General features: G+C 42.5%; 1 protein-coding gene across 1 annotated transcript in view; it reads left to right on the forward strand.

The window, feature by feature from the left end:
- SETX (senataxin) overlaps positions 1-12613 on the forward strand; it is a 52252-nt gene that overhangs the window by 22753 nt on the left and 16886 nt on the right. The window contains exons 8-15 of the mRNA XM_033137692.1: positions 397-487; positions 926-4063; positions 6147-6249; positions 6970-7128; positions 7990-8213; positions 9220-9387; positions 11154-11298; positions 12012-12113. Coding sequence (XP_032993583.1) covers positions 397-487; positions 926-4063; positions 6147-6249; positions 6970-7128; positions 7990-8213; positions 9220-9387; positions 11154-11298; positions 12012-12113 — 4130 coding nt within the window. The remainder of the gene's footprint in view (positions 1-396; positions 488-925; positions 4064-6146; positions 6250-6969; positions 7129-7989; positions 8214-9219; positions 9388-11153; positions 11299-12011; positions 12114-12613) is intronic.

The raw sequence follows: 12613 nt of genomic DNA on the forward strand, positions 1-12613 counted from the left end.
CCATAATTATTTGCATAGTCTTTGGGACTCCGGGGCAGGGGAGGAAATAACATTGACCTTGATTACATATTCTGTTCTGTCCTACCCCCTAGCAGTCTTGAGCTTTAAGAATGATGTACAGTGGTACCTCGCTTTAAAAACTTAATTCGTTCTGGAGGTCCGTTCTTAAGCTGAAACTGTTCTTAACCTGAAGCACCACTTTAGCTAATGGGGCCTCCCGCTGCCGCTGTGCCGCCAGAGCATGATTTCTGTTCTTATCCTGAAGCAAAGTTCTTAACCTGAAGCATTATTTCTGGGTTAGCAGAGTCTGTAACCTGAAGCGTCTGTAACTTGAGGTACCACATTTAAATAAATAGTTTTTGTTTTAAATGCTTTGCTTTCTTCATGTTTTCGAAGGGCTAGATCTGTGCCGCTATCAGACTGTGAAGATGAAATGGTCACCTGCAGCCAACTGGTGTATGACTACCGCCTAGAAAAGCCACAGAAGGTAAATTGCATGTTGATCTAATTTATTTTCTCCTTCCATGGTTGAAATATTGTTATGTGGGCAGCTCCAGAATATAGCTGGAGAGAAGAATCAAACCACACCTGTCCTCTAGAACAAACACTTTTAAATTTTCAAAGGCTGGATCCTGTTTGTTTGAAGGGTGATTTCTTACTGGCAACAAAATTCAGCCTCCTGAAAACTGTAGACCTGTTGCACTCTGGATGATGCTGGGCTACAACTCCAATCGTCTCTGATAATTGGCCATGCTGGCTGAGGCTGATGGGATTTTGAGTCCAGCAACATCTGAAGCACAACAAACCCCCTTTCCTGTCATAGTAAAATCATTGGGAGTGAGGAGGATGGCAGCTGTATATGTTGGGGGGGGGGGTGGCGGCAGAATGGCGTACATGCTGTTAAAACAGTGACTTCTTGTTTCAGGTTACCGGGCAGAAATATGCTGTTTGTCCTAATTACTTCCCTGACTTGTACGAAGATATGAGAACATTAATCGACGCATTCCAGACTGACTTTGGCCAAGACATACGGTTGCACAACAGCACTTTTCTATGGTTCATCCCTTTCATCCACTCCCTTATGGGCCTCAGGGACCTGGGGGTTGGCTACAGTGTACAGGTTATGAACCACCTGTGTTTAAAAACGGATGTCTCCAATAACTTTGCTGAATCTTATGACAAAGTATCTCAGTTCTTTATTTGGGTCCTGGTGATCGTGATTCAACTCCACCTTAACAAAAAGTGCCTGAGTTCTCTGTGGATCAGTGCAGAAAAATGGGTGCAGACAGTGGTAGCATGGGCCAAGCTTCCACGTGCAGAGTTCATGGCTGGGATTGAGAGAAGGGCAGCCAGGAGCTGCTTAAGAAGCACAGCTACATCACCATCTCTGGAAACAGAGTCTGTGCAGTCTTTCTGCATGAAACTGATTCGTAATATCCTGAGGGAAGGCTTACATGATGTGAAGTCTCACGTTTGCAAGCAGTTCTTTCTTGAACTCAACTTGCTTCTCCGTAACCGCATGAACTGGGAGCTGAGTCCCCAGCAGACTCAAGAATTGCAGGGTACTCTGAAGCATATCATATGGAGCATGTGGATCAAATTAGGATCTCCTTCCCCCACCGTGGAGTGCCCTCCCGCTTGTGAAAAGCAGGAAGACATGTGTCCAGTGAATATGTGCAATGAGCACCCACCTTCCTTGTCAGCGGCAGGGAAGGATGAAGTCTGCCAAGAAGGCCAAGTACAGGAAGGCTCCATGTTAGCAAACAGAGACACAGATGTTCAAAAAAACATGAGCTGTCACCAGACATCAGGGGCCCATAACAAGGGAGACTTTGGCTGGGGTTTTGAACACATAAAAGTTGAGAACATCTGGTCATTGGCTTCCAGTTCTCTGATGACAAAGAACGATGACAGCAGTGATGCTTTGGAGAAAAGTGTTGGTCAGAATGACCTTACAAGCCAAAGGAAACCTCTGAGACCTGACATCACCCTGAAGTTGAGACAGCTGATTGAAAACAGTAGAAGAAGCACCACACTGGAGCCAGAAACAGAGGAGGAGCAGTCAGTTAGAGACGAAAGGAAAAGCCAGGAAGGGCCGAAGAGTGATATTGTTGCAGGTAGCACTAGCAACACATCGGATCCATTGCTCTGCAAATCGGGGGCAGGCTCAAGCAAGGCTTTCCTTGGTCTGTCAGCCTGTATGAAAAATAAATGCAAGGACAGGCAGTTTAGAACAAGACAGCAAGATTCTGAAGAAAGCAGTGGCTCTGTTCAATCTCAGTCTTCCAGTGAGGACGAGTTGCCTTCTAAGGCAACAAAGGGACCAATCCAGACAATTATTATTTCTGATTCTTCTGATGATGAAAACCAAGAGAACACTAGTAGAGAGAGCAGGAAAGATAAAATGTTTGTGTGCCATGAGAAGCAATCCAGTGCACAGGGGCAAGAACCAATGAATACCTCACCAACAAACGCGGAACATGAATCGCAGTTGTTTGAGTTCGAAGCAGAAGATGAAATTTACTCAGAATGGCAGGAGAGCCTTTTAGTGGAGACAGACAAAGACCACACAGCCATTGAATTGGAAATAAATAGCTGGGGTTATGAGTCGAACCATCATTGGTTTAATGCCACTGAAGAAGCAAAAAAGGACCAGGTGCCACATACATCGGCTCAGAAGGTCAACATTAGCAGCAGAAATGCAATATGTTGCTCGACTTCTACAGGGATGGATGCAGGGTATTCCAGACACATAGATCCATCAGCACCTACTGGTCCTTCAGAGTCAGCATCTACTCTCAAAGAATCTGCTATTCAGCCAGGTAATGAACCACCACAGGCAAAACCAGCAAGATCTACTCCTGCTGTGGTCCCACCTGCCAAAGTCCACCATTTCCCACCCCCAACCTCACTGACAGAAGCACTTGGCCTGTCAAAGAAAGTCCGTAGAGCAGCTGAACTATCTCAGCGCACACAGGACAGTCTCGCTGAGTTGCGTCGTCATGGGGAAATTGCTGGCAGGGTAGATGTTGCACAGAAAAGGACATCACAACTAATAAATGCTCTGCACCTAACCACTAAAAATAGAAAAATGCTTTCTTGCCAAGAACTTCAGTTCTATAGGCAGACAAGGCCTAAAGAGAGAGAGAAGGGTCAGCACACTCAAGGAGGAAACCCAAGTTCCTCAATCCTTGAAGCTAGAGCTAGGAAAACCAATCCCTGGACCTCTTCCGATTCCTCCTCTAGCTCTTGTGATGAAGATGTGGCTTTGATAGAGGGAGAACCACAATTGAATGAGAACATTGAAGATGACAACTTGTTTCTTACACAGTTGGATCCAGTGGACATGGAGCTGTGTTCACAAATAGAAAGTGGCAGTAACCCCACACACATGGAAGCCAGGGTATCAGAAAGCCCACTACAGGATGCTGAGATATGCAAGGAATCAGGTTCCAAAAGAGCAGCTGAAGCAGGGGCTCACAGCTCAAGCTGTTCTGCTGGTGGCCCACAAGACAATGCGTCTGCCAAAACTTTTGCACCCCCTAGGCTCTCCACAGTGAAAGTCTTCAGTGTTTCTTCCCGGAGCGCGAACCTCACCAAGGAGCTTGAGAGCACCCCAAAGCCTCCAGCAGTTCCGAAGAGCAAATCAAATCCCTTCAAGCCCCCCACCCCAAAGGGAAATGGATTGCAGTCCAAAATCCCTGTGCCGAACAGCATTCTCCAACCACACAATTCAAACAACGTCCCTCAGTTGCTAAATGTGCAAAATAACTCTAATGTGCATAATGGTGGGGTGCTGCGTGCCTCCAGAGCTGTTTCCTGGCATGAAATGAATCCACGCTTCACACAAGCAAACAGCGTGAATGCTCAGCAGAGAAATCCTGCCATATTTATTCGAGAAATCCTGAAGTGGAACTATGACATGTTTGCACAGTTCGATCAGTTTGGGCCACCAAGTAACCTCCTGCAATCTGTTGTGACTACTGTTCCAGCCACGTTTAACGATTACAATGACTACTTCAATACTTTCTTCCCCTTAATGATGCTAAATACCTTTGAAACAGTAAGTTAAGTCTCCCTCAGTTCTTTGTAGTCTGGTGGCCACTTTTAACTGGAGTCTTTTGGCTAGTTTCAGGGAGGCCCACCTGGCTTAAAGAAACACATTTTTAATTGATTTTCAGACCATTATGTAAGCAAAACAAGTGAACAGTAACAACAATAATATAATAACTTGACATATCTAAAACAAGTCAAGGCAGATAGAAGAAGAACCATAAGAAGTAATGACACCCAATTTTAAATCATGACATCCTGTTTCTCTAGGTGGTGTAAGAAAATATTGTTTCATGTCCATCTTTGAAACCTAAGAGGGAAATTCCCACCAAACGGAGTAAGGATGTTCGGGGTCCTCCTTCCCCTTGCAGACCCATAATTTAGGTTTTTAACACCATAGAGAAATATTCAAGCTCTGTAATGTTTTCCATTGTTGGGATTATGGAAATATAGGCTACTGCCAGCACCCATGTTTAATGTTCCTTTGAGCGAAAGGTCTTCATCATTTCTGCCCACATATTTATCAAAGAAAGCTGGGCAAAAATTTGAACAGGTATTTGTATGATACAACTTGTGGGCATTCCAACCAAAGGTGGGAAATGTCCCTTTGTTCACACTGCCAACTGTTCCATGCTATAGTAGAAGCAATGTGATGATGCACAGTGCCACTGGTGTAATATTTTAAAGTGCATTCTTGGGTATGTGCAAATACAGATTGGACAGTCTAGAGTTTCATAGTTTTATATTCAGCATTTTCTGTACAAAGAATTAAGTCTTTTTAAGAAGACACTTGTAAGGAGGATGCATACCTTAGTTGGTGGACCCTTGAGGAAGTGCAGTGGAGGTGGTTGGGAGCTGCTGCATACCAGCAGTGGACAGGACCAGAGTTGGCAACAGAATGCCCCATTTTTCTCTTTCCTCCCCTCTTCCCTACCTACCTCCAAGGCAATTCCACTTAGGCTACATCTTCACAATACATTTAAATTAGCATCATACTTCCTTTTTATTAAATTAATTTTTATTAATTTTTCATTAATAACAATCCTTAGAATCATAGAGTTGGAAGAGACCACAAGGGCCATCCAGTCCAACCCCCTGCCAAGCAGGAAATACCATCAAACCTGCAACCTTCAATCCAATGTAGGCCACATTAATACAATACCAAATCATGCCAAATCACACTACAATCAAAAGAGCCAATTAATGAGTTGCGAATTAAATATTTTTGGATGACTTCCCATGCTCCGGCTATCAGGAGTTGATGTCATTCCTTGGTCCTGCACCAATTCTCTTAATTAGTCCAAGTTCCACAATTCTGATCTTAATCCTTTATTTTAACAGCCACTGATGTGATGACTTTCGATCGTATTTAATAAAACCCTCATAAATCTCATTTTACAACAAATTCAGAGGTTTCTTCTCCAGGGTACATTCCTGTGCCTCCAGGTTCTTCCAGTACACCATGATCTGTAGTATTAGCCCTCTCTTCCAGCTCTGCTAAACTCCAGGTGGCTATGTTAGCTACAGTAGTGGGGCCACTTTGCCCAGGGCCCGACTCCACTGGTGGTTGATGCAGGCACCACAACTTTGGCACCAATTCTCTACAGCCTGCCTGCCCCATACCAATTAGAATGTCTCCGTTATTCTACCAAGGGTCTTTGCTACACCAGAGTGCCCCAGCTTCTTTAGTTTTGTTAGAGTGCAGTGCTGATAATGCCAAGGTTGCAGGTTTGATCTCCATATGGGACACCTGCATATTCATACATTTGCAGGGGTATGGACTAGATGATCCTATGGGTCCCTTCCAGCTCTATGATTCTGTGACACAACTAGCTGCCACCTTGCCTAGCCCCAGTGGTTTCTACCCATTATCTGTATAGTATGTCACCTGTGAGCTCTAGACTCTCCCATTGAGACCAAAAGGCCTTCATGGGGTGTTGAGTGGGGACACAACTCAAGGTGGAAGAGCCCATGAATTAATTTTTCTCTTACACAAAGTGTTGATGTCTGGATCACCCCTTTGTAAAGTCTAGTGGATGGAAGAGCACTCTTCATAGCTGCTGTGTTAAGCCAAAGCTTGCTTTTTCTTGTAGGTGGCACAAGATTGGATAGAGAACCAGAAATCAAAAGATAAAAGGCATTGCTACTTAATTTTGCTGAACTGCAATCTGGTCACAAATGAAGCAGATTTTACAGGTGAGTGAGAATTTCACGGCATATAAACAAACGGGCAGTAAAAATTTGGTTCTGTTTTCAATGGTGGTTGAAGTAGATAGCAAATGCTTGTGTTAAAGTAAGGTTGCTGGGGTAAGCAGACAAGTGCTATTATACTTCTTTCTGCCTGCATAATTCTTGCTTTTCTGCCCACACATGTTAATCAGTTTTACACTGATCTGAATTTTTAATTTTTTTAAAGATGATGTTTATAACAATAATTTTATTTTGTTATATACCTCTTGTATATAAAGGAAGTATACAACCTTGTGGGTGGGTATAAATTTTGGGAAATAAAATAAACCAATATCCCATGCCCATGACCCAAGCAAACTGAACTCCGGGTTCTGTAAAGGATTAAATAAATAAAAAAACTAATGCTATTTCATAAAATACCCCAAAACAAAACGGGGATTGAGGAGAGGTATGCCTGTTTTATCTCAACACCTAGATTGCTTTATATGTCTCCGAAACTGTTCTCATCAGGTCTTACAAATGAAAAAACAAAACAAAAAACTCACACGAAAGATTTATTAGGCTGGGTCACACGTGTAACTGAAAACACCTGAAATTCAAAGCTGAGCTTCAGCAACTTGTGGTTGATGTGTATCTTTTTACTGAGGGTTTGGTAACATTAACGCCATATCCATTTGTTGGTAGATGCTTGCATATTTTTATTCTGTGTTCTAATTATTTTTCCAGCTAACCTCTCGGAGAGCAATTTGGGGAAACAGCAGTACCCAAAGCAAGATGACTTGGTGGTCTTAACAGTGTCTGAAAAGCAAACTTTTCATAGCAACCCTGGCAAGGCAGAAAGCCGCCCAGTGTGCCACGTCGGTTGTGTGACTCGGTTTTATTGTAGTAAGTTTTTTAAAACTAACTTGTCAGTGGGGAAAATAATTACCTTAGCCAACCATTTGTGTCATTAATTCTTTTGATTTGGGATGTGGGATTCCTTTCTGCTATTTGAGCGTGGAATTCTAGCTCGGCCCAGATATTTCAACAAGCTTTGTGGTTAAGGAAAATTAACTCTAGTTTGATGTAAAGCCTGACTTGACAAACCATGGTGTATGGTCAGCTGGCAAGCCAAGAAATCTAGAGGTCATGGTTTGACATCAGAAACCATGGTTTGAAGTGGGGTTGCAGAAATGAATGGTTTTGGGAAATGAATGCAGACAAAGAACTCTGTTTATTAGTATGTATATATACTGGAAATGCTCTCAAACTATGATCTGGGATGCAGGTGGAGCTGTGGTTTAAACCACTGTGCCACTTGGACTTGCCAATCGGAAGGTCGGCGGTTCGAGGCCCTGCGACAGGGTGAGCTCCCGTTGTTCGGTTCCAGCTCCTGCCAACGTAGCAGTTCAAAAGGACACATTGCAAGTAGATAAATAGGTACCGCTCTGGCGGGAAGGTAAATGGCGTCTGCGTGCGCTGCTCTGGCTTTGCCAGAAGCGGCTTAGTCATGCTGGCCACATGACTCGGAAAAACTGTCTGCGGGCAAATGCCGGTTCCCTCAGCCTGTAAAGCGAGATGAGCGCCGCAACCCCAGAGTCGTTTGCGACTGGACTTAACTGTCAGGGGGTCCCTTTACCTTTACATTTATATATACTGGAAATGCTCTCAAACTATGATTTGGGTTCTAAATGTGATGAATGCATATACTGTTATTTCTGAATTTTATCCCTGTGTATGTGTCTTTTCTTTTAAAAAAATAAACAGGAAACAAACAGCAGGATGTCATTAACCTGTCTATCAAGACACAAGGGAATTTGTCCTGTATCGATAAGAGAGTAAAGTGCCTCACCATTGGTTCGATGGTCACCATGCAGCGAATGTTTAAGGCCCTTCTTCTGCTTAACCGAAGCCCTCTAGCCAAAGCCATCATCAGCCCAGAATACTCCGACTTCTCTGTCATGGACTCAAATGTGGACGCTGAGAAATCTGTAAGTGTTTGAATTGGTTTTAAATGGGCTAAAGATATGACCCAGTCCTGATTTAGGGAAGTATAAGATCCTTGCTACCCATTACCAAATTGTATGCCAATTAGCCATGTTTTAAGCTGAAATTCCCCTAGATGCGTAGAGAAGGCCAGAGAGAGGGGAGATGATATCTGTTTATTTCTACTCCAGCAGCCAACTTTTCTTAGTGGGTTGGGGAGGGGGAAGAAGAGAAGTGACAGTTAACTGGTAAGATTTAACTGGTAAGATTAGCAACAAATGGAAGCTCTCTTTCCTTCTGCCATCTCCAAGGAAACCTTCGGAATTATGGTTCACAAACTGCTGCTTTTCACATGGTGCCCATAACATGGCTACAGCTCAGTAGACCTTGGGAACACGGAATGGTCTTTTAGATGTCTTACAGGGGTGAGGAACTTCAACTCCTGGGGCCAAATTCCACCCTCCAAGCCTCTGTCTGGCCCTTGCAACTGTCCCCAGGCAATGTCCCTCACCAGCCTTGCTTTGCACCTACCTTGAGTGGTTTTGTTTTTTGCCTGGCTGTGATGTGGTGTATTGAGTGTGAAGAAGCAACTGTACAAAGGTAAAATTTACTATGTTGTTCTGCCCATATTCGTCCCTGGCATGTGGCCTTAAAAGGTTGCTCAAGAAGGAATGTTGTCTCCACCCAGGTGTATAATTCTACCTACTCCTTAGTCTCTTTTTTATTATGCATTTTGTGCTCTCATTTTGTATTTTTATGTTGTGAACCTCCCTATGAGCTTTGGATGAAGGGCAGTATACAAATTTAATCACTCATATAAAAATAGTAATATTGCACGAACTATGGCCTAGCTCAAAGCAGGAGAATTAGCAAGGTTCCTGTCCTAGGAACCCACATGCTCACACTAAGCCATGGTTTGGCATAGCAGCAGTGTGAACCAAGTCACAGAAATCTCAGGAAATAGAAAGTTCTGGTGAATGACATGCCTTTGTCCTCTCCCCCACCCCACAGTCTTCATACATGAGACAATTTAATGAAGATCAAAGGACAGCTATTGAAACAGCTTATACCCTCGTGACACAGTCTCCTTCGCTGCCCAAAGTTTGCTTGATCCATGGGCCACCTGGGTCTGGGAAATCTAAGACTATCCTTGGACTCCTTTACTGCATTTTCATTGAGGTGGGTTAGGTCAATAACACCCTGCATGTGCCAGTGTTTGTGAAATGCATGAGAGTAGCTAATAGGGTTAACAACAAATGGCATCCCCAGCTGTCTTATTCTGTTGGCAAATTACAAGACACAGTATTTTATATTGCTTTATGTAAAACACTTAGGGTTTTATTTTCAGTTATTGTTGTTAATTAATGGGAAACAACATAGCTATAATGGTAGAGTATTTGCTCAGCATACAGAAAAGGTCCCATAACTGATCCCTGGCATTTCCAGGTATTGCTAGGAAAGGGTCCCTGCCTGAAACCCTGGAGACAACTGATATCAGTCCATGCATACTATTGAGGGAGATGGGCCAGTATAAGGAAGCTTCCTATGTTCCCATATAAATCTTGTTAAATAAATAAATAATGATCCCTCTTATTATATGCTGGTTTTAGCCTGGTGCTTTAAAAAAAAAGTAGGGTTGTTTTCTTCTCTTTTTTTTATTGGACCTGTTCTTGTCCCTTTACATAATGTCCATTCTGCACTTGCAAGGAATTGAGCCTTCAGTGAGGCAGCGCTTATTCTCTGGAACTCCCTGCCCATTGAAATTAGGCAAGCATATTCCTTGTACTGTTTCTGCTCAAAACTTTTTCATTTAGGCAAGCCTATCCAGACGTATAATTTTATTATGTACATCTGGTTTTTTATTTTAAAAGTTTATTTATCAGCACACCTGATCCACGCATCTCTCCTGGGAATTACATGGTGGCTCTGCGCCCTACGCTGCCTGAAACAGCAGCGTGGGGCTTCCGTCTGCTGGTTGGACTTCGTGGGCAGCTCACCGTGGTGCCCCCATGGGCGGATCGCCTCGCCCCCACCACTCCAAGTGCCGGAGCAGCTGGCTACGCCCCCAGAGGGAAGAGTGCACTTGTGCTCAGATCCTGCTTGCTAGTTTCCCACAAGCATCTGGCTGGCCCCTGTGTGAACAGAATGCTGGACTAGATGGGTCATTGGCCTGATCCAGCAGGCTCTTCCTATTTGTACTTGGAATAGACTCTTTGCAGTTACTGTGCATGATTAACACAGGCCTCATAATTTTAAGGGTCTACTCTATGAGTAAAATTTAGTTGGATACAACCATTGCGCTTTAAAAAGGGTCTGAAAAGAAAGGGTGTAAGACTGCCCAACATTATTGCGTTTACATTTTTCTCCATCCTCTTTGTGCCCTGAGGGAACTGCAAGGGAGTCACTTATTGGCTAAATATTAGAGGGCACTTCATACTTTTGTCCCTTTGTCCAGCAGGGAATTGGACTAGATGGTGTTTGAAAGAACCTTCAAGGATTGTTATGCATTCCTCTTTTTTGATAATAATTTTTATTAGTTTTCAATTACAACAATCCAATAATAGCCTCGTTATAACAATGCCAAATTATAATACAGTTATTAATACCAATCATTCAGATGCCAAATTATATAATTTAGGTGCCCCCATGTGCTAGAATTGATGGTTTGATAATTTACTTCATTTCTGCATTCCAGAATCTTATTAATTTCAATTACACTCCAGTCAAAATAACAATCCCTTATACAACAACTGCAGTTTTAGCTGCTTCCATTCGTATTGACACATTAAATGATTTGTAAATCTACAGGTGAAGCATTCCTTGTTCTGTGTGGATTGATATGCATTCCTAGCCTGGACATGACTATTTATATGTTTCAGTTGTTTCAATTGTGCTACTCTGGGTGTAACTTACAACTTCTCTCCTCCCCCTTTTTTAATCTCCAGAGACCAGGAAAAGAAAATTCTGTGCAAAGCAAAATCAAGAACCGTGTGCTGCTGTGTGCCCCATCCAACGCTGCTGTCGACGACTTGATGAAAAAAATAATTCTTATGTTCAAGGAAAATTGCCAGGACAGTAGCAAACCTTTGGGTACACCAAGTTCTTGTCCAGTTCTCATCTGTGGAATTCATGGTTTGGTGGGAGCAATTGGGTTTGGTTATAGCTAAACATTAAGACTTATTCAGGGTTTAAGTCACTTAGGACTGTGCTCCCACCCTTTCAGTGTAGTTAGCAGTAATTACTCTTACTGTAGCCTATGTTCTTGCAGAAAAGTCATTCCAAATGGGGCCTGGTGCCATCTGTTTCTTTTAGTCTCCAAGCATGGTCTTTCCTGTACATCCTTACACTTTTTAAAAAGAATATTTAGGGTCCTTTGAGATAATTTTAGTGCTGCACTTATCTACTGAAAGGGTTGCTTCATTTCTTTTTTGCTAGTTTTAGTGGTTTTAATTTTTTTTTTTAATTTGTATTTGGTTTTTTGTAAACCATCCTATGGGTGTTTTCAGCAAAAGAATGTTAAGTACCTAAGAAGAGCCTACAGGATCAGGCCAATGGTCCATGTAGCCCTCTTCCGGTTCTCATAGTGACCACCCAAAAAACCTAAATTCTGCAACCTTTCCTTGTAGGAGAGTCACTTGATCATTTAGTTGCCCTTTCCTGAACATTTTTCAACTCTTAATGTGCAAGATGCAGATTTCAGTATTTGCTAAGCGGATCAAAATTGTTTGTCAAATGCTTCTCTTTCTTTCTTATTCAAAAAAACTGTAATTTAACAATGCACTGAGTATCTGTTTTACATCCAGGAAACTGTGGTGACATCAACTTGGTGAGACTGGGACAAGAAAGCTCGATCAGCAGGGACGTCTGGAAGTTTAGTCTAGATGCCCAGGCCGACCATGAAATGAGTGAGTATCTTATAAAGGGTTTTTTTCCACACGCCCCCCCCCCCCATTTTTTTTTATTAGAAGCATTTCATTTATAAAAAGAGAGTGAGGAAAGAGAAAGAAAATGAGTGAGAATGAAAAATAGAAAATTCTGTTACATTACCACACATAAATATCCAGATGTGTATATTCTTATTATCCTAATACACATATAATTGTCAGTAGTTTCTTCTGTGTAAACTCATTCCAAATAATATTGTATTTATCCAAAGACAGTCTGCTTCCTTAAGCTGTCCAATCATATGTTAAGCCATTGATTAAGGGAAATTGTATCTCTGTTCTTCCAATTCGTCAGTATCAGTCTCTTGGCCACCATTAGGGCATGTAGATTCCATTTTTTTGCTGTCCCTTTGTCAATTTCCATACAATGGGTATATAGCTCAAGAGCACATTCACCTCTGAAAATCTTAATTTTTTCCCGCAAGTGTCTTTGTTTTATATAGTTCAGCACTACCTCCCCA

The sequence above is a fragment of the Lacerta agilis genome, chromosome Z, assembly GCF_009819535.1.
Source record: "Lacerta agilis isolate rLacAgi1 chromosome Z, rLacAgi1.pri, whole genome shotgun sequence".
Lineage (NCBI taxonomy): Eukaryota > Metazoa > Chordata > Lepidosauria > Squamata > Lacertidae > Lacerta > Lacerta agilis.